The sequence below is a fragment of the Drosophila willistoni genome, unplaced genomic scaffold (assembly GCF_018902025.1).
Source record: "Drosophila willistoni isolate 14030-0811.24 unplaced genomic scaffold, UCI_dwil_1.1 Seg253, whole genome shotgun sequence".
In the NCBI taxonomy this organism is placed as follows: domain Eukaryota; kingdom Metazoa; phylum Arthropoda; class Insecta; order Diptera; family Drosophilidae; genus Drosophila; species Drosophila willistoni.
The window spans coordinates 156,958-182,301 of NW_025814214.1; the positions used below are offsets into that span (position 1 = coordinate 156,958).

The window sequence follows — 25,344 nt, forward strand, 5'->3', positions numbered from 1 at the left end:
CCTCTGCATGCAAATAATATTAATTCCACTATAGATCTGTTAATAAAACCATTATCCTCTAAATTTCTCACAAACTTAGTCAAAACAAAACTCACTGCATATTCTTAAGTTAAAGTTAACAATCTTTATTAAGATTGAAAATATTTCATATCTCACACAAGTAGGAAGCAGTGCAAATATTCATACGAGTCATATGAATGTAGGATTGCGTGAGAAACCCTAATCGTATCAGAATACCAATAACGATATTAGTTTGATAGATATCGATAGATGGTCAATCAGAGAGAGAGAGGAAAAGAGAAGCTTGAGTTGCTGGACGAAAAGGTTGTGTTGGTCTCGTTAAATTAAAAAGTGTTCAATAACATGGTTTCTTTTTCTTCTGTTAATAATTAAATAAAAATGATAAGCTAAGATACATACATAAAAGCAAAGTGGTGTGAAGAGTATATTTTATTTTGGTCCAGTGGACTCAGCCTTTCTACATGAATGTGAAAATACAGAAAGATTTTGCATCAAAAGGTGTTGCACTCAAAAATTTTTTTCTTCATGGATGTGGAGCTCAAATCGTTAAACGTAAATTTAATACAAATTGCTGATTCTGGGTCTCGAGTAATGCACTCTACTTATTGCGATTCTGGTTAAGTTTGCGTACCTGGAGTAAATGAATAATAATTCAGAACTGATGCAAAGCCAAGAAAGTCTTGACTCTTTAACTCACCCCACGACGATAATGTTTTTTTTCATCCTCTGACATTTTCATCCAGGCTTCCGCGGCTTTATTAACTAAGGCCTTTTGTACCATATCCTTATCATCCTCTGACATTTTCATCCAGGCTTCCGCGGCTTTATTAACTAAGGCCTTTTGTACCATATCCTTATTCTTGATCAAAAAGGAACGCAAGAAATGTAAGTATGTATTTGAAGTTTTGTACCGATTCATTTCCCTGCGTCTCAGAGCACTCGAACGAGTGACATTAAGTCGAGCGGCAGACGGACTAGATTTCGTAACCTTTGGCTTACGTGGTTTCTTGGCATTGCGAATGGCATTCTTTGGTGAGCGTAAATTATTTTTGCAGTCATCGTCAGTCAAGAGTGGAACTTTTGAAAATAACTCCTGTTCACTTTTGCTTAGTCTATTCCACACACGAACTACATCTTATGTGGAATCCAACATATATTGTTGACAGAAAATTGAGAATCCTGGAGAGGCGCACTTTTGTATGTTTTTCATTATCAGGGATATATCCATTTCTTGTCAATTCAAAATAAGATCTCAAAAAGTTCAAATTCTTTCAAAATTGTGTCTACCTGTAAGTGAGTTTAAGGGATTTGTTTAGTAAACTAAATAGATTGTTGATTGAAAAAGCAACGATTGAGAGATGACATAAAAATGGAGAAATCTTTGATTAAATTAACTAAGGTACTAGATTGTCCTTACCGTTACCTTAGTTATCATTGTTCTTAGGACAAAATTTTAATCATATATTTTTGTCAAAAACGCCATCAACTTAACCATTGTCTGAACAGTTTAATTTAGTTTAAGTTAACTATAATCAATTGAATTTAAATAACGAATGATCACTTAGACGGGACACAAACCTATTAGCAAGCTTGCTTCATTTCAAGCATCTCAAACTGTGGTTAAATGAAGTAAGTAAGTCGTCTCGCCGACTCGGGTATACCGTACACCAGGTGAAACAAATATTTAAAATTTCGAAAACCAAATGTATGTCTATTAAATTGTTTTAACATGCCTCATACCATATGCTATCTCGCTCACTCTACAAACACACGAGCATTCTATCGCCGCCACTAGCCAACGGCCAATTCTGCCCTTATAATTCGCGTAGCCAAATACGTTCATACGTATATTTTACGTGTTTCTAGTCCGAGTTTAATCAAATTTGGTAGTTTCATAGAAATAGATATTAGTCTGCCAAATTTGATCGCGATGGTCAAAAAATTGCAAGAGCCAATCGGTTTTTTCTAAATTATGGAGGCGGAAGTGGGCGCGGCAACATATTAAAATATATGTATTCTGCGCGCATACTAAGTCAATATACATACTAAATTTGGTGACTTTAGCTTTGTTAGTTTTCGAGAAAATCAGTTGTTTAGCTAGCTTACATACCAAATTTAATGTCGGTAGCTTACATAGTTTTTAAGAAAATCTGTTTTATGTGAATTGCGGGGCGGAAGGGGGCGTGGCAAAAATTTATAACAAACTCGATAACTGTACATGCTACACGAGACTGCATACCAAATTTGGTGGCTCTAGCTCTTATAGTCTCCGAGATCTAGGTGTTAATACGGACGGACGGACGGACGGACGGACGGACGGTCGGACGGACAGACGGACATGGCTAGATCGACTCGGTTGTTGATCCTGATCAAGAATATATATACTTTATGGGGTTGGAGTTGCTTCCTTCTGCCTGTTACATACATTTTGGCGACTTTAATATACCATTTCACCCTATGGGTGTATGGTATAAAAAGCTTTCACCTACATTTTATGAATCTGTTTGCTGGAGCTGGCCGAGTGGCCCCCTTCCCTTTTGCCGCTTGTTTCCCTCCCCCTGCCCAACCATCAGGTGAATTCAAGTTCACAATAAAACCCTCAACACTTTGCCTCGGCGCTTTCAGTTGGCTGCTGGCGCTTGGCTGAAGCGACGATCGGGAAACGTAATACAAACGGGTTGAAAAACGACAAAACCAAAAAAGTTTAATGCTATAATAACGGGTTTTACGTTTCAATTTCGGGGTTTGTTTGTTTTACTAACAAACTGCTTTTCAATTTAACAAGAAAAATGTTAAGTAGAGCCAAAAAAAACGAAAAAAAAATTTTCAAAACATCATTTTTTTTTGAAGCTGAGTCATCATATCGCTCAAATTATGCAAATTTGTTTAGGAACAAAATAAAGTAAAAGAACGTCACCTGACGTCATAAATTATATGGCGGTTTAATGTGGTTTCAACTGGTTTATAGTGATGAAAAAATCTGGGAACGAGAGTGTTACAAAATCTTCAACATTTCAATATTATTAAAATTATTTTTGGAAATTATCCCTTTTGTTTGCTGTGGCTTTCAAAACTGTTTCTGCTTCTTTCTAAATGAAACTTAAAATAAACTTTATTTATTTTCAACTCAAATAATAACTCTAATGGCGAAGAGTTTCTGCCACTTATAAGTTATAGTTTTCATTCATTGTATTACTTCATGTGTCATGTGTGTTCACTGACGTTTTATAAAGTTTTCTGGGAATACCGGCTGATTATTATAATTTACCTAAAGCCCCACAAAAGACTAAGCCCAATTTGATTGAGTTCAGCGGCAGACAAACAATCATCTCGCAGGCATTTGTAAGCAAAAACGTGTTTTATGGCGTGCTTGTCACGGTCATCGCCAAAGACATCGATCGACATGTTGCCGAATAAAGATAAATATATTCATATTCATTTTGTGAATATGATATATCATATTCAAACTAGACATGGAGATACCAAAATAAAAACAAAACAAAACAAAACTGAATGTGTCTCAAGCCCTTATAAACTGTTTCTTTTTTAGCCGTGTAGTTGATTTTATTTACCTTTCGAAAAATTATCGTTTAATTGAATGTTTGATTTGTTGTGTAAATGATTTTTATCACACTCGACCATATCTTGCATTACTTACACCATAAATTGGTTGTTCTTAATTAGAGACTTATCGATATCGACCAATAAAAGACCTGCACTGATAGTCAAGAGCCAGACTGATTGCAAATGTTATAAAGTTCATATTTGCCCTAACATATCATATGATATTTAGGCGAAGAAAAGTTAAGACTTTAAATAGTAACCTTGGTTATAAAAGTGAAAAAGTCTTTGTGGAGTACTTCGGAGCATTTTAAGATGAGATCTTTGTAGATCATATTTAATGTTCAATGGAAAAGTTTACCATCAATTTCTTTGGACCTTTCCCTTTTTTTATGCTAAAATTCTATTCGCATGAATAAAACATAGTTTAGATAATTCCCATTAATGAAATTTCAATTTCACAAGTAAAGTGATAACTCTTTCAATTAGTTTATATATGAACTCTGCTAAATTTCAATGTTGATTGATTTAAAATAAACATATTTTATTTACCTACTTCATGAATTGCTTTTGATTTTGATTCAAAATTCCCGTTCATTGACACTAATTGACGAGTCGACAGTTTAACACTTTCCTTACACAGTTTGAATAGCTTAATCAAAAGACATTTTTCTCTTACTTTTTCTTTTTTTCTCCACTTAACTATTAGTCAGCGAAACAAAAAATGTTTTCACAATAAAACAATTTGAATTCCATGACTCAATCAAGTCTCGGAAGCAAATCAATTAAATTTTAATAGATATAATATTTAAACTTATGTAGAAAGGCTGAGTCCACTGGACCAGAATAAAATATACTCTTCACACCACTTTGCTTTTATGTGTGTATCTTAGTTTATCATTTTTATTTAATTATTAACAAAAGAAAAAGAAACCATCTTATTGAACACTTTTTAATTTAACGAGACCCACACAACCTTTTCGTCCAGCAACTCAAGCTCTTCATACTGATTCACCATCTATCGATATCTATCAAACTAATATCGTTATCGGTATTCTGATACCATTAGGGGTTCTCACGCAATCCTACATTCGGCCATTCTACAGCCTCATTCGTCCCGAATGATGGTCACTACATCTTCATATACTTTGCTATGGTATTGGTCCTGTTTGGGCCCTCATTTTCCCCAATATTCTCTACATCATATTTAGCTTTTGTACGAATTTCATCTTTTCCCCGTTGTAACTCTATAAGTAATTCTTCCTCTAACTGAGACTTTAAACCTTGCCAAAATATTGTCCTCATTTAAACAACGAGTCCTCTTTAAAGCATCTGTATGTTTCATCTTAGTTCCAGGTCGATGTTTGATCTCAAAATCGTGGTCTTTAATGTTGCGTCGTATTATCTTCGGATTTGGCTTTCTATCATCACCGCATACTATATTCTTGCCATCTTTCCACGAAAGAAGCACCACAGGATATAAGTGCTTGGAAAAGTTTTGACGAACTATTCCAGCCTTCGTCTCTCTCTTTACTCGCTGATCTACTATCGCTTGATCCTGATATGGCAAACGTCTTCGCCTCTGATGAATCGGGATCTCGTCTGCTACTACAGTCTTCATTTCTGGGCACGGGTTACCCTCATTTAAGGTCATCGTCATTATATTTTCAACCGTCTTTTGCAAATCTGGGACTTTGTTTCGGTTTGCTTATCAGTACTGATTGGTTTTGGCATCTCATCCTCTTTGTGGAAAACAATTTCTCTTTTCCCAATGGTAACATTTAAGTTTTCCAAAACATCATTTCCGATTACTCCTTTGTACAAAGTATCTTTATATCGAACAACATGAAAGGCTATTTCCACGACGTTGCCGTCTAACTCTGTATTGATATCACTGCCCGAATCAAACTGAGCAGATAATACCCCATTGCCTATTGGAACGTCCTTAAAAGAACGATTAAACTTAAGTGTCATTTGTTGATAATTTGTATTTGTCTTCGTTGTATCCTTTGTATTCTTCGTTTCACACTGATTAGCTTTGTGTCCCATCTGATTACATTTAAAACATTTGAAATCGTCTTTACAATTCTTAGCGATGTGATTATTTCCTCCACACTTAAAGCATTTGAAATCCTCCAAAGTATTCCTCGATTGCAGCTTCTCAAATCGTGGTTTTGTTTTAGACTCTTGGTTGGAAGCATATTTCTCTTACATCGTTAGTTTCTCTCGTAATTCCTTTAAATCTCTCGCTTGGTAAAGAACGCTTTTATTCATTTTAGAGTCAGGGATACCCTCAATGATGTATTCGACAATGCTTTCCTCATCTAAGCTGCCTCTTTTGGCTATAACAGTAAACTCATCCTGTAGCGCGCTCTTCAGGCTACTCTTCATTAGATAAAAGTACTCAACCAGACTCTCGTTGTATTTCTTCTTTCTACTCTCTAATTGCTTGTGAACTTCTTTTGCCGCCAATTTAACAGTAAACTCATCCTGTAGCTCGCTCTTCAGGCTACTCCAACTTGTTAGACCCTCTTGACTATTTACGAACAACTTAGCCGCTCCTGTCAACAGCTGTCTACCATAGATAAATTTCTGAAGATCATTCCATTGTACTGTTACAGCAGTACCCTCAAAGTCTGAAAGCCATTCTAATACATCCTTTTTGTTGCTCCCATCAAACTCTGTCAACGAATCACGAATATCTTTTAATGTGAACGCCATTGTCACTTCTCTCTCAACTTCTTCAACTTCGCCTTGAATACTGGTATTAGCTTCTGAATATAAGGATTCCTCGTTCGTGTCTAAATCAAAATATGAAATTAATCTCTCTCTTAATTCAAGTTTGTTGCCTTTTACACTTAAATTCAGCTCTTTTAACTTTTCTTTTAACCCTGCGACGGTCAGTTCGGTGATCTCGTTATACAACATGTGTAAAAATATTGATTACAAAATAATTTAAATTAGTGTTTAAATTAGATGTTAGTTTATATGATTACAAATATTCTAATTCCTCTTTGTTGAATTTTCTTTCTTACTTATTTTTCCAAAACTCGTAGTTCGTCTTTTCTTATTTTGTCTTTCTCTAATTCGAAAATTTTAAATCTTCTTTCTTATTTTTCAAAATTTTAAATCTTCTTTTCTTATTTTCAAAATTTTAAATCCTCTTTTCTTATTTTCAAAAATTGTTCATTGTTCTCTTATTTCACAACTTTTGAATCATCTTTTCTTATTTCAAAAATTGTAATTCGTCTGTTCTCTTATTTCAAAACTTTTAACTATTGTTAGTATTAAAAATAAATGTACTTGCGATGTAGCCCTGGTTATTTTACGTCTATGTTGTCCGTTTCTCGTGATCTTTACGCAGTTGTCTTCTTACGTGTAGTCTTCCTTACGCAGTTGTCTTCTTACGTGTCGTCTTCTTTACGTCTTAGCTTCTTCTCACTCACACACACACAATGTTGGATGGATGATGCCTTCTGACTGTGCATGTAGTGGTGAATCGGGTCGTCTCGTCTTGATCTGGTACTCCTCGTATTAGCAGCCACTCTCCGTGTGACTCCTAGTCCGATCTCTGCTCCAGGTTACTTCTTGGTTTGCATGAATGATTGGATAGCGCCGAGTCCAAGCAAGTTCAATTTATCTCCTCGTTTTGTCCCTCTCTGAACAAATTTTTGTCGTCTTTCGTCTTTTGATGCTCTTCATGTTTATTCGCGTCTCTGAACAAATTTTCGTCTTTGGGAAGTTGTTCGTCTTTCAAATATTTTCGTCTTTGTTCTTGCTTTTCCTCATTTTGTTCCTCTCTGAACAAAATTGTCGTCTTTTAAGCGTTACTCATCTTTTCGTCTTTGTTGTTATTTTTTATGTGTTCGTCTCTTTTCTTGTCTTTCGGTGGTGAAATTAAAGCACGCATTTTATTTTGTCTCGCTTGCTCTCATGTTTCCCTATGTTGGCGTCACTCTTGCAATTACGCGCGATTTTTCATAAAGTTTTCTCTCTCACTCGCTCTTTGTTATTATCCCGGTTGAGCCCCCAAAATGTAGAAAGGCTGAGTCCACTGGACCAGAATAAAATATACTCTTCACACCACTTGGCTTTTATGTGTGTATCTTAGCTTATCATTTTTATTTAATTATTAACAGAAGAAAAAGAAACCATCTTATTGAACACTTTTTAATTTAACGAGACCAACACAACCTTTTCGTCCAGCAACTCGAGCTCTTCTTACTGATTCACCATCTATCGATATCTATCAAACTAATATCGTTATCGGTATTCTGATACCATTAGGGGTTCTCACGCAATCCTACACTTATAATAAAACAATAAAGATAAAGAACAAAAAATGATCAAAATATATTTCGCAGAATTGTTAACCGGTTTGTTTTAGCCGGTTACATAGGCGTTTGCACTTGACCGTCAAAAATGCAAACATAATTAAATTTTTTGTTTATTAATTTTTATTTCATGGTAATTTTTGCGATTAACAAGTTTTGCTTATTACTTGATTTGAGTTTGTTATGCCAATTTCAATAAACGCGAAAAGAGGTGTAAATTGTTTAAACAAATCAGCAAATATAATAAAATGACTTATATCAAAAAATCAACAAATGAAATGACTTGTTGTAAAGCGTTTTATCTCAATTAACATATTTGTTGAAGACAATTACTATAATTTGTTGAAATTTTTTTATAATTTTAGAATACGGGTATTACCCCTTATAAATTAGTTAAAAAGGGAAAGACTGTAAAGAAGTTGACAATGTTAAGAAAAAACATTACTTCGACTCGCACAATTTATCAATTATTTTTATTTTTATTGTTCAAAACATTGCCAAATGAAGAAAGGTTTAATGAATAAGGAACAAATATGATAATATAAAGTTTATTAATTGAGCAAAGAACAATTTTGGTAGATCATAAAGCACAAATTAGAAGTAAATTAATTTTTCTACTTTCAACATATAAGAATACTTTAGAATCCTCCTTTTATCTAGCAGAGAAATATAATTTTTTTCTTATAGTATCATGCTTCTCTTTTTGGTTTTATTTCAAATAAAATTAATAGTGTTTTAAAGTATGTAGATTTATAGATTATGACAGGTGTACCTAATAGAGACCTGCATGAATACATTCGAAACGGAAAACGAAACCCCTCTACACTTTCGGAACTCGTTTTCACACTTACTCGTATTTGTAAATCGAGTATATCAAGCATCTCAAACGAACGAATGAGTTTAAACGAGCAGGGCATACCGAAAAATCCGGTAAAGCAAATCCGAGCATACCGAGAAGCAAATACCGAAAATCGAACCGAGTACTAGGTACTGTTCAAATGTCTTGCTCGTTCTCGGTATACCGAATTGTGAAGCAAGTACCTGACAGCAGACTCAATGTATATAATATGAAACATCTGAAAATAAATTCTTTTTTTTAAATATTTACAGTACTTAATAAAAATAAAACATGATTTTATTATAATTTTAACAATGATATCTTAACAATAACTATTAACACATTTTCAAACATTTTTTGTGAAGATATGAATAATCTGAGACTATTTCTTCATTCTCATCCATGACCAGACCAGATGTATTCCAGACTTCACTCCGTCTTCTCTTTTCTTAAATTTATATTCTCCTGTCAGCAGTTTGGTCTTAATCGATCCAAAATGCTCGATTACTCCTGAGCTTTCCGAAATTCCATGCTAATTTAAAAACATATGTATATGTATAGTGTACTTATACATTTGGATATGTACATACATAGATGAATATTAAACTAATTTTAAAAGTACTCTTACAAGGGGAACTTCAGGTATGCGAATCACCGATTTGGATGAATTTTGGATATGTTGTAGAATACCCCGTCATTTGAAGCTGTGTGAAATTTTTCCCGCGCACTATTCTATATTTTCCTACAAATCATCGAAAGACCTACTTCGCTATTAGACAAAAATAATTATTAAAAAGCGAAAAAAAAAATGAAAACCCAAAACTAGTTTCTGGCCGTGGTTGAACCAGAGTTTCGTCGATTTTAGGCAGGACCTCTAACCCTTACACCGTCGAGCTGCTTTCATAAGTAACTTGAAATAAGCAGGGATTGAAAATGCTATGCTACGTCGGAGTTTTTTTTTTGCTCCCGCTACTGCTCTGATTTCGAACGGCTACGTAGCATAGCAGAGAGCACAAACGGAAAACGATTGCTCTTCTGCTCTGCTCCGTAGCATACATTGTCGGAGCACAGAGCAATAGCAAGAGCAAAAAAATTTTCGATACGCTATTTGTAGTTGTAGCAATAGCACAAGCATTAAAAGCGAGATGAGAGCGGAGCAAACAAAATAAATTTTTGTGCTACTGCTACGGAGCATTTCCTTTTCTGTTGCTCTCGTAGCAATTTCGTAGTAGCTCTCGTAGCAACTTCGTAGTCGCTCTCATAGTAGATCTGTACTAGAGGTGGGCATGGGCCGAAATGTTACATCCAACCCAACTCAGCCCATGGGCTTAAAATTTCACCCGCACCCGAAAGCTAAAAAAAATTTGGACATTCAGAGGAAACTGTAATTCCACAAACTAGGAGCACAACAGGGATAAATCTAACATGCAAGTTAACATGGACAAGAGGGTATAGCGGATGCATCTGCAATATTAGCAGTGGCCACGATCGCTGGGTAACATGAGTCAGCCAATGCTTGTGATTCTTGGATTTGGCGCCTACACTCACAGTTGCTTGGCGATAGGCATTAATGTATTTCGCAAGGTGAAAGTCCAAGGATCAAGTCTGGAGTGATGCCACTGTTGTGCTCCTAGTTTGTGGAATTACAGTTTCCTCTGAATGTCCAAATTTTTTTTAGCTTTCGGGTGCGGGTGAAATTTTTAGCCCATGGGCTGGGTTGGGTTGGATGTAACATTTCGGCCCATGCCCACCTCTAGTACAGATCTACTATGAGAGCGACTACGAAATTGCTACGAGAGCAACAGAAAAGGAAATGCTCCGTAGCAGTAGCACAAAAATTTATTTTGTTTGCTCCGCTCTCATCTCGCTTTTAATGCTTGTGCTATTGCTACAACTACAAATAGCGTATCGAAAATTTTTTGCTCTTGCTATTGCTCTGTGCTCCGACAATGTATGCTACGGAGCAGAGCAGAAGAGCAATCGTTTTCCGTTTGTGCTCTCTGCTATGCTACGTAGCCGTTCGAAATCACAGCAGTAGCGGGAGCAGGGCAATATTTTTATTGAAATTGCTGCTATGTAGCAGCAAATGCAAACACTGGAAATAAGTACCGTAATCATTTGTTTCGTTTGTAGTCTTTCTTATTTGTTTCGGCTTGCTATGATTTTGTTTTTGTTTGTTCGGCTTGATACATTCAGGAACTACGAAACACAAAACTTCGAGACTTTTCATCTCGTTTCATTCGTTCCGAAGCAATATTATGAAACCAAATATAGGAAAATTTGTAAGTATTTGAAAGACTGAGGCAAATGAGTGTATTCGTGCAGGACTCTAGTACCTAAGGAACTATTATGTCATACCTTCACATATTGTAGGGTTTCGAAGAGTACTCTCTCTCTCTTTTCTAAATATCTAATCTCCTGCCGCCAAATGCCATATATCTAATATTTGGTAAATGATTAAGATTTTTGTCTTGTTGCATTTGCAAATAAAAGATCATCATCAGTGTTTTCACTCTGTCTGAGCAAATGTAATCTAATCTTTAGAGAACTCGTGACAGTGACAGTGACAGCCATGTCCGTCTGTCCGTCCGTCCGTCTGTATAAACACGCAGATCTCGGAGACTATAAGAGCTAGAGCCAGAAAATTTGGTATGCGGACTCGTGTGGTATGTACAGTTATCGAGTTTGTTTCAAATTTCACGCCCCCTTACGCCCCCAGAATTTACATAAAACTGTTTTTCTTAAAAATTATAACAGATAGAAACATCAAATTCGGTTTATATACTCGTTTAGTTAGCGCGCAGAATAGTTGTTCCAACTTTTTGCCACGCCCCCTTCCGCCCCCGCAATTCACATAAAACTGATTTTCTTAAAAACTATGAAAGCTACCGTAGGTATGTAAGCCAGCCTAATAGACGCGCAGATATTGACTATTTAATAATTTTGCCACGCCCATTTCCGCCCCCGCAAATTAAACAAAACGGATTTTCTCGAAAACTAACAAAGCTAGACTCACCAAATTTAGTATGTATACTGGCTTAGTATGCGCGCAGAATATATGTATTTTAATACGTTGCCACGCTTACTTCCGCCTCCATAATTTAGAAAAAACCGATTGTCTCTTGCAATTTTTTGACCATCGCGATCAATTTGGCAGACTAATTAATCTTATCTATTTCTATCAAACTACCAAATTTGACTATATATTGAATATATGTATGAACGTATTTTGCTACGCGATCCATAAGGGCAGAATTGGCCGTTGGCTAGTGGCGGCGCTAGAGTGCTCGTGTGTTTGTAGAGTAAAAGATAGCATATGGTATGAGGCATGTTAAAACAATTTAATAGACATACATTTGGTTTTCGAAATTTTAAATATTTGTTTCACCTGGTGTATGGAATACCCAAGTCGGCGAGACGACTTACTTACTTCATTATTTTGTATATATTTATACCCTTGCAAAAAGGGTATATTAATTTTGGTCAGAAGTGTGCAACGCATAGAAGGAAGCATTTCCGACCATATAAAGTATATATTCTTGATCAGCACGACGAGACGAGTTCAAATAGCCATGTCCGTCCGTCCGTCCGTCCGTCTGTCCGTCTGTCCGTCCGTCTGGATCAACGCAAACTCCTCCTAGACCCTTGGGAGCTACAGAGCTGAAATTTTGCATGTAGGCTTGTATATACTGCAGGCGTTGTATATCTCGGATTCATCCGGATCGGATCACTATATCATATAGTTTCCATACAAATGGCAAAGTCACGAACATTTTCTGACCTATTGTCATGAAATTCAATATTGGTGCGTTAATTACACATATAAACGACTGTGCCAAATTTGATCAAGATCAGGTGACTATATCATATAGCTCCCATAGGAACGATCTTTCGAAAACAGTGACTTTGGTCAATAACTTTGTTACTTTTGACGCGATTGCTTTTAAATTAAATATTTGTTAGTTTAATATATCTGTTAATGACTGTGCCAAATTTGATAAGGATCGGGTAACTATATCATATAGCTCCCATAGGAACGATCGGTGAAAAACAGTGACTTTGATCAATAACTTAGTTTTTTCCTATGCTAAGATTATAGGCCGTCCTTTCGCAAACATTAGCCTTTAGCCTTTAGCCTATAGGTAGGGAAAGAGTTACCATAAAAGTTGCAAGGGTATACAAAAGTTTGTAAGTTTGACGTGGTCGAAGTTAGCCCCTGCCCTCTGGTTTAATATCATTTTGATGCGTTGCAAGAGAGGGGAGTTTAAGTGGAAGAGAGCCTTGATAAAATGTTGGTTGGGAGTTAAATGCACAAAGTATTATGAACATTTTGTCTACCCGCATCTGACTGTCTTCCTGCCTCGTGTCTGGTGACTCAAGTCTCGAGCGTTTCTCCTCTGACTTCAATACTCTTCTCTTTCGTTCTTGCTATCGTTCTTTAAGTGTCAAATTGAAATTTATACGAGACAGAAGTACACACAGACACACAGCAAGCGGAGCTTAACTTTTACAATGCATCAATAAATTGCATTATCCTTAATTTCCCGCGTTTTTCCGGTCAACACTGGGCGACATTTAACCCGCACGCAGTTCTCAGTGTTGGCCTCCTGCTGTGTCAGCAAAAAAACGAAAAAAAAGTATATTCTTATATATATAAAATAAAAGTTGCTTGTGTAAGTGGAAGTAAGTAGACGAAGAGTAAGTATAGCAAGGGGAAACACAAAATGTGGAGCAAGTGCAGAAATTCGAAAAATACGTTTCATTAAATACACACGCAACAGAGGGGCACACACACACATTTATACAAAGATTTAAACATTAAATTTCTATAGAATTTTCTTAAACTTACACTTTTAAAGAATGCTTAGGCTTGCATGCATAGATGAATTATTTACAATTAATGTCCACCAAGAGTTCACTTTAAATATAATATTTAAGAAAAATTAATGCTTATTCCTCTGCATGCAAATAATATTAATTCCACTATAGATCTGTTAATAAAACCATTATCCTCTAAATTTCTCACAAACTTAGTCAAAACAAAACTCACTGCATATTCTTAAGTTAAAGTTAACAATCTTTATTAAGATTGAAAATATTTCATATCTCACACAAGTAGGAGGCAGTGCAAATATTCATACGAGTCATATGAATGTAGGATTGCGTGAGAAACCCTAATCGTATCAGAATACCAATAACGATATTAGTTTGATAGATATCGATAGATGGTCAATCAGAGAGAGAGAGGAAAAGAGAAGCTTGAGTTGCTGGACGAAAAGGTTGTGTTGGTCTCGTTAAATTAAAAAGTGTTCAATAAGATGGTTTCTTTTTCTTCTGTTAATAATTAAATAAAAATGATAAGCTAAGATACATACATAAAAGCAAAGTGGTGTGAAGAGTATATTTTATTTTGGTCCAGTGGACTCAGCCTTTCTACATGAATGTGAAAATACAGAAAGATTTTGCATCAAAAGGTGTTGCACTCAAAATTTTTTTCTTCATGGATGTGGAGCTCAAATCGTTAAACGTAAATTTAATACAAATTGCTGATTCTGGGTCTCGAGTAATGCACTCTACTTATTGCGATTCTGGTTAAGTTTGCGTACCTGGAGTAAATGAATATTAATTCACAACTGATGCAAAGCCAAGAAAGTCTTGACTCTTGAACTCACCCCACGACGATAATGTTTTTTTTCATCCTCTGACATTTTCATCCAGGCTTCCGCGGCTTTATTAACTAAGGACTTTTGTTCCATATCCTTATTCTTGATCAAAAAGGAACGCAAGAAATGTAAGTATGTATTTGAAGTTTTGTACCGATTCATTTCCCTGCGTCTTGAACGAGTGACATTTAGTCGAGCGGCAGCCGGACTAGATTTCGTAACCTTTGGCTTACGTGGTTTCTTGGCCTTGCGAATGGCATTCTTTGGTGAGCGTAAATTATTTTTGCAGTCATCGTCAGTCAAGAGTGGAACCTTTGAAAATAACTCCTGTTCACTTTTGCTTAGTCTATTCCACATACGAACTGCATCTTGTGTGGAATCCAACATATATTGTTGCCAGAAAATTGAGAATCCTGGAGAGGCGCACTTTTTTATGTTTTTCATTATCAGGGATATATCCATTTTTTGTCAATTAAAAAGAAGATCTCAAAAAGTTCAAATTCTTTCAAAATTGTGTCTACCTGTAAGTGAGTTTGAGGGATTTGTTTAGTAAACTAAATAGATTGTTGATTGAAAAAGCAACGATTGAGAGATGACATAAAAATGGAGAAATCTTTGATTAAATTAACTAAGGTACTAGATTGTCCTTACCGTTACCTTAGTTATCATTGTTCTTAGGACAAAATTTTAATCATATTTTTTGTCAAAAACGCCATCAACTTAACCATTGTCTGAACAGTTTCTCAGTTTTTGCTTTGCAAATTCGAAATGTTTCCATCTACTCCCTTAAGACTTTTCGAAATTACATTATCAATCAATTACTAAAATTAAGCGTTTAAATGAGTAAAGAAACTTTTTTTAAAATTTAACTTAAGTTAACTATATTCAATTCAATTTAAATAACGAATGATCACTTAGACGGGACACAAACCGATTAGCAAGCTTGCTTCATTTCAAGCATCTCAAACTGTGGTTATGAAGTAAGTAAGTCGTCTCGCCGACTTGGGTATACCATACACCAGGTGAAACAAATATTTAAAATTTCGAAAACCAAATCTATGTCTATTAAATTGTTTTAACATGCCTCATACCATATTCTATCTCGCTCATTCTACTAACACACGAGCATTCTAGCGCCGCCACTAGCCAACGGCCAATTCTGCCCTTATGGATCGCGTAGCAAAATACGTTCATACATATATTTTGCATGTTTCTAGTCCGATTTTAGTCAAATTTAGTAGTTTGGTAGAAATAGATAAGATTAATTAGTCTGAAAGAGACAATCGGTTTTTTCTAAATTATGGAGGCGGAAGTGGGCGTGGCAACTTATTAAAATACATATATTCTGCGCGCATACTAAGCCAGTATACATACTAAATTTGGTGAGTTTAGCTTTGTTAGTTTTCGAGAAAATCAGTTGTTTAATTTTCGGGGCGGAAATGGGCGTGCAAAATTTTTAAATAGTCAATATCTGCGCGTCTATTAGGCTAGCTTACATACCAAATTTAATGTCGGTAGCTTTACATAGTTTTTAAGAAAATCAGTTTTTTGTAAATTCCGGGGGCGGAAGGGGGCGTGGGAAAAATTTGAAAAAAACTCGATAACTGTACATGCCACACGAGACTGCATACCAAATTTGGTGGCTCTAGATCTTATAGTCTCCGAGATCTAGGTGTTCATACGGACGGACGGACGGACAGACGGACATGGCTAGATCGACTCGGTTGTTGATCCTGATCAAGAATATATATACTTTGTGGGGTTGGAGTTGCTTCCTTCTGCCTGTTACATACATTTTGGCGACTTTAATATACCATTTCACCCTATGGGTGTATGGAATAAAAAGCTTTCACCTACATTTTATGAATCTGTTTGCTGCAGCTGGCCGAGTGGCCCCCTTCCCTTTTGCCGCTTGTTCCCTCCCCCTGCCCAACCATCAGGTGAAGTCAAGTTCACAATAAAACCCTCAACACTTCGCCTTGGCGCTTTCAGTTGGCTGCTGGCGCTTGGCTGAAGCGACGATCGGGAAACGTAATACAAACGGGTTGAAAAACAACAAAACCAAAAAAGTTTAATGCTATAATAACGGGTTTTACGTTTCAATTTCGGGGTGCCAGAAAAAAACATTTTGTGTGACCATAAATTACCCTTCAGTCGGTTCAAGTAATTTTAACTATTAAATTGACAAAATCATTGCAGCAAATCACAATTCGTCTTCTATTAGCAGCGCACGGTGCATTATTTATGTAGATTCCTAGCTCAAAGAGATCTCTCTCAAGAGTTCGAAATTGAATGACACAAATGTCCTTAGATACACTGACTTACAGATCTGGTTTACATACATACAACCTGCTCTACCTTTTTGGACATTTTTTTAATGGCATTGTTTCTGGTTTTAACTTTACTTACCGAAAATTCAGTATAAATCACAAGAATGACACATCAAATTTTTAGAATGTACTTGAAAAAAGACAGAATATTTCTTGAATTTTTGTGTGTACTTGTATGTTTGTTGTGTTTTATGAGAATGAGATTTATTGCAAACGGCTTGGTATATGGTCAAAAATTGTTTGGACAGATTACTCTGAGGTATACCGACTGAAAACATGTAGTATTCTATGAGAGAGATTTATTCTAAACAGGGTATGCAAATAGAAGGAAGTTAAATATTAATTAAGCACTTATATAAAATCCGCTTTGACTTGAATTTCAAGACAAACTTTAACCAGTTCATAGCAAAAAATATATTTGAATCAAAAAGTATTCCACATTTTTAAGATAATTTTGCTTTAATCACGCATCTATTTTCTTGTCAAGGTTTTTCCAATTCTTTATTCAAATCAATTAAAAATATTCCCAAGTAAAACAAAAAAAAAACTATTTGCCAAAGGCAAACTGAGGCTTGTCCCAGCCGTGAAATGATGTCTGAAGTAGCATTTACAATTTGACGTTTTTTTCTTGTCTGCAAAAAAACATCTGTCTTCATCTATTGTTTGTTTTACTAACAAACTGCTTTTCAATTTAACAAGAAAAATGTTAAGTAGAGCCAAAAAAAACGAAAAAAAAATTTTCAAAACATCATTTTTTTTTGAAGCTGAGTCATCATATCGCTCAAATTATGCAAATTTGTTTAGGAACAAAATAAAGTAAAAGAACGTCACCTGACGTCATAAATTATATGGCGGTTTAATGTGGTTTCAACTGGTTTATAGTGATGAAAAAATCTGGGAACGAGAGTGTTACAAAATCTTCAACATTTCAATATTATTAAAATTATTTTTGGAAATTATCCCTTTTGTTTGCTGTGGCTTTCAAAACTGTTTCTGCTTCTTTCTAAATGAAACTTAAAATAAACTTTATTTATTTTCAACTCAAATAATAACTCTAATGGCGAAGAGTTTCTGCCACTTATAAGTTATAGTTTTCATTCATTGTATTACTTCATGTGTCATGTGTGTTCACTGACGTTTTATAAAGTTTTCTGGGAATACCGGCTGATTATTATAATTTACCTAAAGCCCCACAAAAGACTAAGCCCAATTTGATTGAGTTCAGCGGCAGACAAACAATCATCTCGCAGGCATTTGTAAGCAAAAACGTGTTTTATGGCGTGCTTGTCACGGTCATCGCCAAAGACATCGATCAACATGTTGCCGAATAAAGATAAATATATTCATATTCATTAGGTGAATATGATATATCATATTCAAACTAGACATGGAGATACCAAAATAAAAACAAAACAAAACAAAACTGAATGTGTCTCAAGCCCTTATAAACTGTTTCTTTTTTAGCCGTGTAGTTGATTTTATTTACCTTTCGAAAAATTATCGTTTAATTGAATGTTTGATTTGTTGTGTAAATGATTTTTATCACACTCGACCATATCTTGCATTACTTACACCATAAATTGGTTGTTCTTAATTAGAGACTTATCGATATCGACCAATAAAAGACCTGCACTGATAGTCAAGAGCCAGACTGATTGCAAATGTTATAAAGTTCATATTTGCCCTAACATGTCATATGATATTTAGGCGAAGAAAAGTTAAGACTTTAAATAGTAACCTTGGTTATAAAAGTGAAAAAGTCTTTGTGGAGTACTTCGGAGCATTTTAAGATGAGATCTTTGTAGATCATATTTAATGTTCAATGGAAAAGTTTACCATCAATTTCTTTGGACCTTTCCCTTTTTTTATGCTAAAATTCTATTCGCATGAATAAAACATAGTTTAGATGATTCCCATTAATGAAATTTCAATTTCACAAGTAAAGTGATAACTCTTTCAATTAGTTTATATATGAACTCTGCTAAATTTCAATGTTGATTGATTTAAAATAAACATATTTTATTTACCTACTTCATGAATTGCTTTTGATTTTGATTCAAAATTCCCGTTCATTGACACTAATTGACGAGTCGACAGTTTAACACTTTCCTTACACAGTTTGAATAGCTTAATCAAAAGACATTTTTCTCTTACTTTTTTCTTTTTTTCTCCACTTAACTATTAGTCAGCGAAACAAAAAATGTTTTCACAATAAAACAATTTGAATTCCATGACTCAATCAAGTCTCGGAAGCAAATCAATTAAATTATAATAGATATAATATTTAAACTTATGTAGAAAGGCTGAGTCCACTGGACCAGAATAAAATATACTCTTCACACCACTTTGCTTTTATGTGTGTATCTAAGTTTATCATTTTTATTTAATTATTAACAAAAGAAAAAGAAACCATCTTATTGAACACTTTTTAATTTAACGAGACCCACACAACCTTTTCGTCCAGCAACTCAAGCTCTTCATATTGATTCACCATCTATCGATATCTATCAAACTAATATCGTTATCGGTATTCTGATACCATTAGGGGTTCTCACGCAATCCTACATTCGGCCATTCTACAGCCTCATTCGTCCCGAATGATGGTCACTACATCTTCATATACTTTGCTATGGTATTGGTCCTGTTTGGGCCCTCATTTTCCCCAATATTCTCTACATCATATTTAGCTTTTGTACGAATTTCATCTTTTCCCCGTTGTAACTCTATAAGTAATTCTTCCTCTAACTGAGACTTTAAACCTTGCCAAAATATTGTCCTCATTTAAACAACGAGTCCTCTTTAAAGCATCTGTATGTTTCATCTTAGTTCCAGGTCGATGTTTGATCTCAAAATCGTGGTCTTTAATGTTGCGTCGTATTATCTTCGGATTTGGCTTTCTATCATCACCGCATACTATATTCTTGCCATCTTTCCACGAAAGAAGCACCACAGGATATAAGTGCTTGGAAAAGTTTTGACGAACTATTCCAGCCTTCGTCTCTCTCTTTACTCGCTGATCTACTATCGCTTGATCCTGATATGGCAAACGTCTTCGCCTCTGATGAATCGGGATCTCGTCTGCTACTACAGTCTTCATTTCTGGGCACGGGTTACCCTCATTTAAGGTCATCGTCATTATATTTTCAACCGTCTTTTGCAAATCTGGGACTTTTGTTTCGGTTTGCTTATCAGTACTGATTGGTTTTGGCATCTCATCCTCTTTGTGGAAAACAATTTCTCTTTTCCCAATGGTAACATTTAAGTTTTCCAAAACATCATTTCCGATTACTCCTTTGTACAAAGTATCTTTATATCGAACAACATGAAAGGCTATTTCCACGACGTTGCCGTCTAACTCTGTATTGATATCACTGCCCGAATCAAACTGAGCAGATAATACCCCATTGCCTATTGGAACGTCCTTAAAAGAACGATTAAACTTAAGTGTCATTTGTTGATAATTTGTATTTGTCTTCGTTGTATCCTTTGTATTCTTCGTTTCACACTGATTAGCTTTGTGTCCCATCTGATTACATTTAAAACATTTGAAATCGTCTTTACAATTCTTAGCGATGTGATTATTTCCTCCACACTTAAAGCATTTGAAATCTTCCAAAGTATTCCTCGATTGCAGCTTCTCAAATCGTGGTTTTGTTTTAGACTCTTGGTTGGAAGCATATTTCTCTTACATCGTTAGTTTCTCTCGTAATTCCTTTAAATCTCTCGCTTGGTAAAGAACGCTTTTATTCATTTTAGAGTCAGGGATACCCTCAATGATGTATCCGACAATGCTTTCCTCATCTAAGCTGCCTCTTTTGGCTATAACAGTAAACTCATCCTGTAGCGCGCTCTTCAGGCTACTCTTCATTAGATAAAAGTACTCAACCAGACTCTCGTTGTATTTCTTCTTTCTACTCTCTAATTGCTTGTGAACTTCTTTTGCCGCCAATTTAACAGTAAACTCATCCTGTAGCTCGCTCTTCAGGCTACTCCAACTTGTTAGACCCTCTTGACTATTTACGAACAACTTAGCCGCTCCTGTCAACAGCTGTCTACCATAGATAAATTTCTGAAGATCATTCCATTGTACTGTTACAGCAGTACCCTCAAAGTCTGAAAGCCATTCTAATACATCCTTTTTGTTGCTCCCATCAAACTCTGTCAACGAATCACGAATATCTTTTAATGTGAACGCCATTGTCACTTCTCTCTCAACTTCTTCAACTTCGCCTTGAATACTGGTATTAGCTTCTGAATATAAGGATTCCTCGTTCGTGTCTAAATCAAAATATGAAATTAATCTCTCTCTTAATTCAAGTTTGTTGCCTTTTACACTTAAATTCAGCTCTTTTAACTTTTCTTTTAACCCTGCGACGGTCAGTTCGGTGATCTCGTTATACAACATGTGTAAAAATATTGATTACAAAATAATTTAAATTAGTGTTTAAATTAGATGTTAGTTTATATGATTACAAATATTCTAATTCCTCTTTGTTGAATTTTCTTTCTTACTTATTTTTCCAAAACTCGTAGTTCGTCTTTTCTTATTTTGTCTTTCTCTAATTCGAAAATTTTAAATCTTCTTTCTTATTTTTCAAAATTTTAAATCTTCTTTTCTTATTTTCAAAATTTTAAATCCTCTTTTCTTATTTTCAAAAATTGTTCATTGTTCTCTTATTTCACAACTTTTGAATCATCTTTTCTTATTTCAAAAATTGTAATTCGTCTGTTCTCTTATTTCAAAACTTTTAACTATTGTTAGTATTAAAAATAAATGTACTTGCGATGTAGCCCTGGTTATTTTACGTCTATGTTGTCCGTTTCTCGTGATCTTCTTTACGCAGTTGTCTTCTTACGTGTAGTCTTCCTTACGCAGTTGTCTTCTTACGTGTCGTCTTCTTTACGTCTTAGCTTCTTCTCACTCACACACACACAATGTTGGATGGATGATGCCTTCTGACTGTGCATGTAGTGGTGAATCGGGTCGTCTCGTCTTGATCTGGTACTCCTCGTATTAGCAGCCACTCTCCGTGTGACTCCTAGTCCGATCTCTGCTCCAGGTTACTTCTTGGTTTGCATGAATGATTGGATAGCGCCGAGTCCAAGCAAGTTCAATTTTTCTCCTCGTTTTGTCCCTCTCTGAACAAATTTTTGTCGTCTTTCGTCTTTTGATGCTCTTCATGTTTATTCGCGTCTCTGAACAAATTTTCGTCTTTGGGAAGTTGTTCGTCTTTCAAATATTTTCGTCTTTGTTCTTGCTTTTCCTCATTTTGTTCCTCTCTGAACAAAATTGTCGTCTTTTAAGCGTTACTCATCTTTTCGTCTTTGTTGTTATTTTTTATGTGTTCGTCTCTTTTCTTGTCTTTCGGTGGTGAAATGTTTCCCTATGTTGGCGTCACTCTTGCAATTACGCGCGATTTTTCATAAAGTTTTCTCTCTCACTCGCTCTTTGTTATTATCCCGGTTGAGCCCCCAAAATGTAGAAAGGCTGAGTCCACTGGACCAGAATAAAATATACTCTTCACACCACTTGGCTTTTATGTGTGTATCTTAGCTTATCATTTTTATTTAATTATTAACAGAAGAAAAAGAAACCATCTTATTGAACACTTTTTAATTTAACGAGACCAACACAACCTTTTCGTCCAGCAACTCGAGCTCTTCTTACTGATTCACCATCTATCGATATCTATCAAACTAATATCGTTATCGGTATTCTGATACCATTAGGGGTTCTCACGCAATCCTACACTTATAATAAAACAATAAAGATAAAGAACAAAAAATGATCAAAATATATTTCGCAGAATTGTTAACCGGTTTGTTTTAGCCGGTTACATAGGCGTTTGCACTTGACCGTCAAAAATGCAAACATAATTAAATTTTTTGTTTATTAATTTTTATTTCATGGTAATTTTTGCGATTAACAAGTTTTGCTTATTACTTGATTTGAGTTTGTTATGCCAATTTCAATAAACGCGAAAAGAGGTGTAAATTGTTTAAACAAATCAGCAAATATAATAAAATGACTTATATCAAAAAATCAACAAATGAAATGACTTGTTGTAAAGCGTTTTATCTCAATTAACATATTTGTTGAAGACAATTACTATAATTTGTTGAAATTTTTTTATAATTTTAGAATACGGGTATTACCCCTTATAAATTAGTTAAAAAGGGAAAGACTGTAAAGAAGTTGACAATGTTAAGAAAAAACATTACTTCGACTCGCACAATTTATCAATTATTTTTATTTTTATTGTTCAAAACATTGCCAAATGAAGAAAGGTTTAATGAATAAGGAACAAATATGATAATATAAAGTTTATTAATTGAGCAAAGAACAATTTTGGTAGATCATAAAGCACAAATTAGAAGTAAATTAATTTTTCTACTTTCAACATATAAGAATACTTTAGAATCCTCCTTTTATCTAGCAGAGAAATATAATTTTTTTCTTATAGTATCATGCTTCTCTTTTTGGTTTTATTTCAAATAAAATTAATAGTGTTTTAAAGTATGTAGATTTATAGATTATGACAGGTGTACCCAATAGAGACCTGCATGAATACATTCGAAACGGAAAACGAAACCCCTCTACACTTTCGGAACTCGTTTTCACACTTACTCGTATTTGTAAATCGAGTATATCAAGCATCTCAAACGAACGAATGAGTTTAAACGAGCAGGGCATACCGAAAAATCCGGTAAAGCAAATCCGAGCATACCGAGAAGCAAATACCGAAAATCGAACCGAGTACTAGGTACTGTTCAAATGTCTTGCTCGTTCTCGGTATACCGAATTGTGAAGCAAGTACCTGACAGCAGACTCAATGTATATAATATGAAACATCTGAAAATAAATTCTTTTTTTTTAAATATTTACAGTACTTAATAAAAATAAAAACATGATTTTATTATAATTTTAACAATGATATCTTAACAATAACTATTAACACATTTTCAAACATTTTTTGTGAAGATATGAATAATCTGAGACTATTTCTTCATTCTCATCCATGACCAGACCAGATGTATTCCAGACTTCACTCCGTCTTCTCTTTTTCTTAAATTTATATTCTCCTGTCAGCAGTTTGGTCTTAATCGATCCAAAATGCTCGATTACTCCTGAGCTTTCCGAAATTCCATGCTAATTTAAAAACATATGTATATGTATAGTGTACTTATACATTTGGATATGTACATACATAGATGAATATTAAACTAATTTTAAAAGTACTCTTACAAGGGGAACTTCAGGTATGCGAATCACCGATTTGGATGAATTTTGGATATGTTGTAGAATACCCCGTCATTTGAAGCTGTGTGAAATTTTTCCCGCGCACTATTCTATATTTTCCTACAAATCATCGAAAGACCTACTTCGCTATTAGACAAAAATAATTATTAAAAAAGCGAAAAAAAAAATGAAAACCCAAAACTAGTTTCTGGCCGTGGTTGAACCAGAGTTTCGTCGATTTTAGGCAGGACCTCTAACCCTTACACCGTCGAGCTGCTTTCATAAGTAACTTGAAATAAGCAGGGATTGAAAATGCTATGCTACGTCGGAGTTTTTTTTTTGCTCCCGCTACTGCTCTGATTTCGAACGGCTACGTAGCATAGCAGAGAGCACAAACGGAAAACGATTGCTCTTCTGCTCTGCTCCGTAGCATACATTGTCGGAGCACAGAGCAATAGCAAGAGCAAAAAAATTTTCGATACGCTATTTGTAGTTGTAGCAATAGCACAAGCATTAAAAGCGAGATGAGAGCGGAGCAAACAAAATAAATTTTTGTGCTACTGCTACGGAGCATTTCCTTTTCTGTTGCTCTCGTAGCAATTTCGTAGTCGCTCTCGTAGCAACTTCGTAGTCGCTCTCATAGTAGATCTGTACTAGAGGTGGGCATGGGCCGAAATGTTACATCCAACCCAACTCAGCCCATGGGCTTAAAATTTCACCCGCACCCGAAAGCTAAAAAAAATTTGGACATTCAGAGGAAACTGTAATTCCACAAACTAGGAGCACAACAGGGATAAATCTAACATGCAAGTTAACATGGACAAGAGGGTATAGCGGATGCATCTGCAATATTAGCAGTGGCCACGATCGCTGGGTAACATGAGTCAGCCAATGCTTGTGATTCTTGGATTTGGCGCCTACACTCACAGTTGCTTGGCGATAGGCATTAATGTATTTCGCAAGGTGAAAGTCCAAGGATCAAGTCTGGAGTGATGCCACTGTTGTGCTCCTAGTTTGTGGAATTACAGTTTCCTCTGAATGTCCAAATTTTTTTTAGCTTTCGGGTGCGGGTGAAATTTTAAGCCCATGGGCTGAGTTGGGTTGGATGTAACATTTCGGCCCATGCCCACCTCTAGTACAGATCTACTATGAGAGCGACTACGAAATTGCTACGAGAGCAACAGAAAAGGAAATGCTCCGTAGCAGTAGCACAAAAATTTATTTTGTTTGCTCCGCTCTCATCTCGCTTTTAATGCTTGTGCTATTGCTACAACTACAAATAGCGTATCGAAAATTTTTTGCTCTTGCTATTGCTCTGTGCTCCGACAATGTATGCTACGGAGCAGAGCAGAAGAGC

At 35.3% G+C, this 25,344-nt stretch overlaps 1 protein-coding gene across 2 annotated transcripts; it reads right to left on the reverse strand.

The window, feature by feature from the left end:
* Positions 1–432: 432 nt before the first annotated feature.
* Positions 433–17,014, reverse strand: LOC124461192. 2 transcript variants are annotated; one of them, XM_047012745.1, is made up of 3 exons: positions 14,514–14,993; positions 719–805; positions 433–652 (listed from the first exon to the last, which is right to left on the reverse strand). In XM_047012745.1, exons 1-3 carry the CDS (start codon positions 14,877–14,879, stop codon positions 620–622), a joined length of 486 nt encoding a protein of 161 aa, XP_046868701.1. In that variant the 5' UTR covers positions 14,880–14,993; the 3' UTR covers positions 433–619. The 2 variants fall into 2 exon arrangements, with proteins under 2 accessions (XP_046868701.1, XP_046868700.1); XM_047012744.1 differs by lacking the exons at positions 433–652; positions 719–805 and adding exons at positions 14,142–14,360; positions 16,827–17,014 and having other exon boundaries at positions 14,427–14,938.
* Between the last annotated feature and the right edge of the window lie 8,330 nt (positions 17,015–25,344).

Coding starts and splice junctions, on each gene's coding strand:
- LOC124461192 (XM_047012745.1), bottom strand. CDS start 14,879: ATGGATATATCCCTGATAATGAAAAACATAAAAAAGTGCGCCTCTCCA. Junction 806..14,513: donor CCTTTTTGATCAAGAATAAG/GATATGGAACAA, acceptor GAGGATGATAAG/GATATGGTACAAAAGGCCTT. Junction 653..718: donor AAAAACATTATCGTCGTGGG/GTGAGTTAAAGA, acceptor CATTTACTCCAG/GTACGCAAACTTAACCAGAA.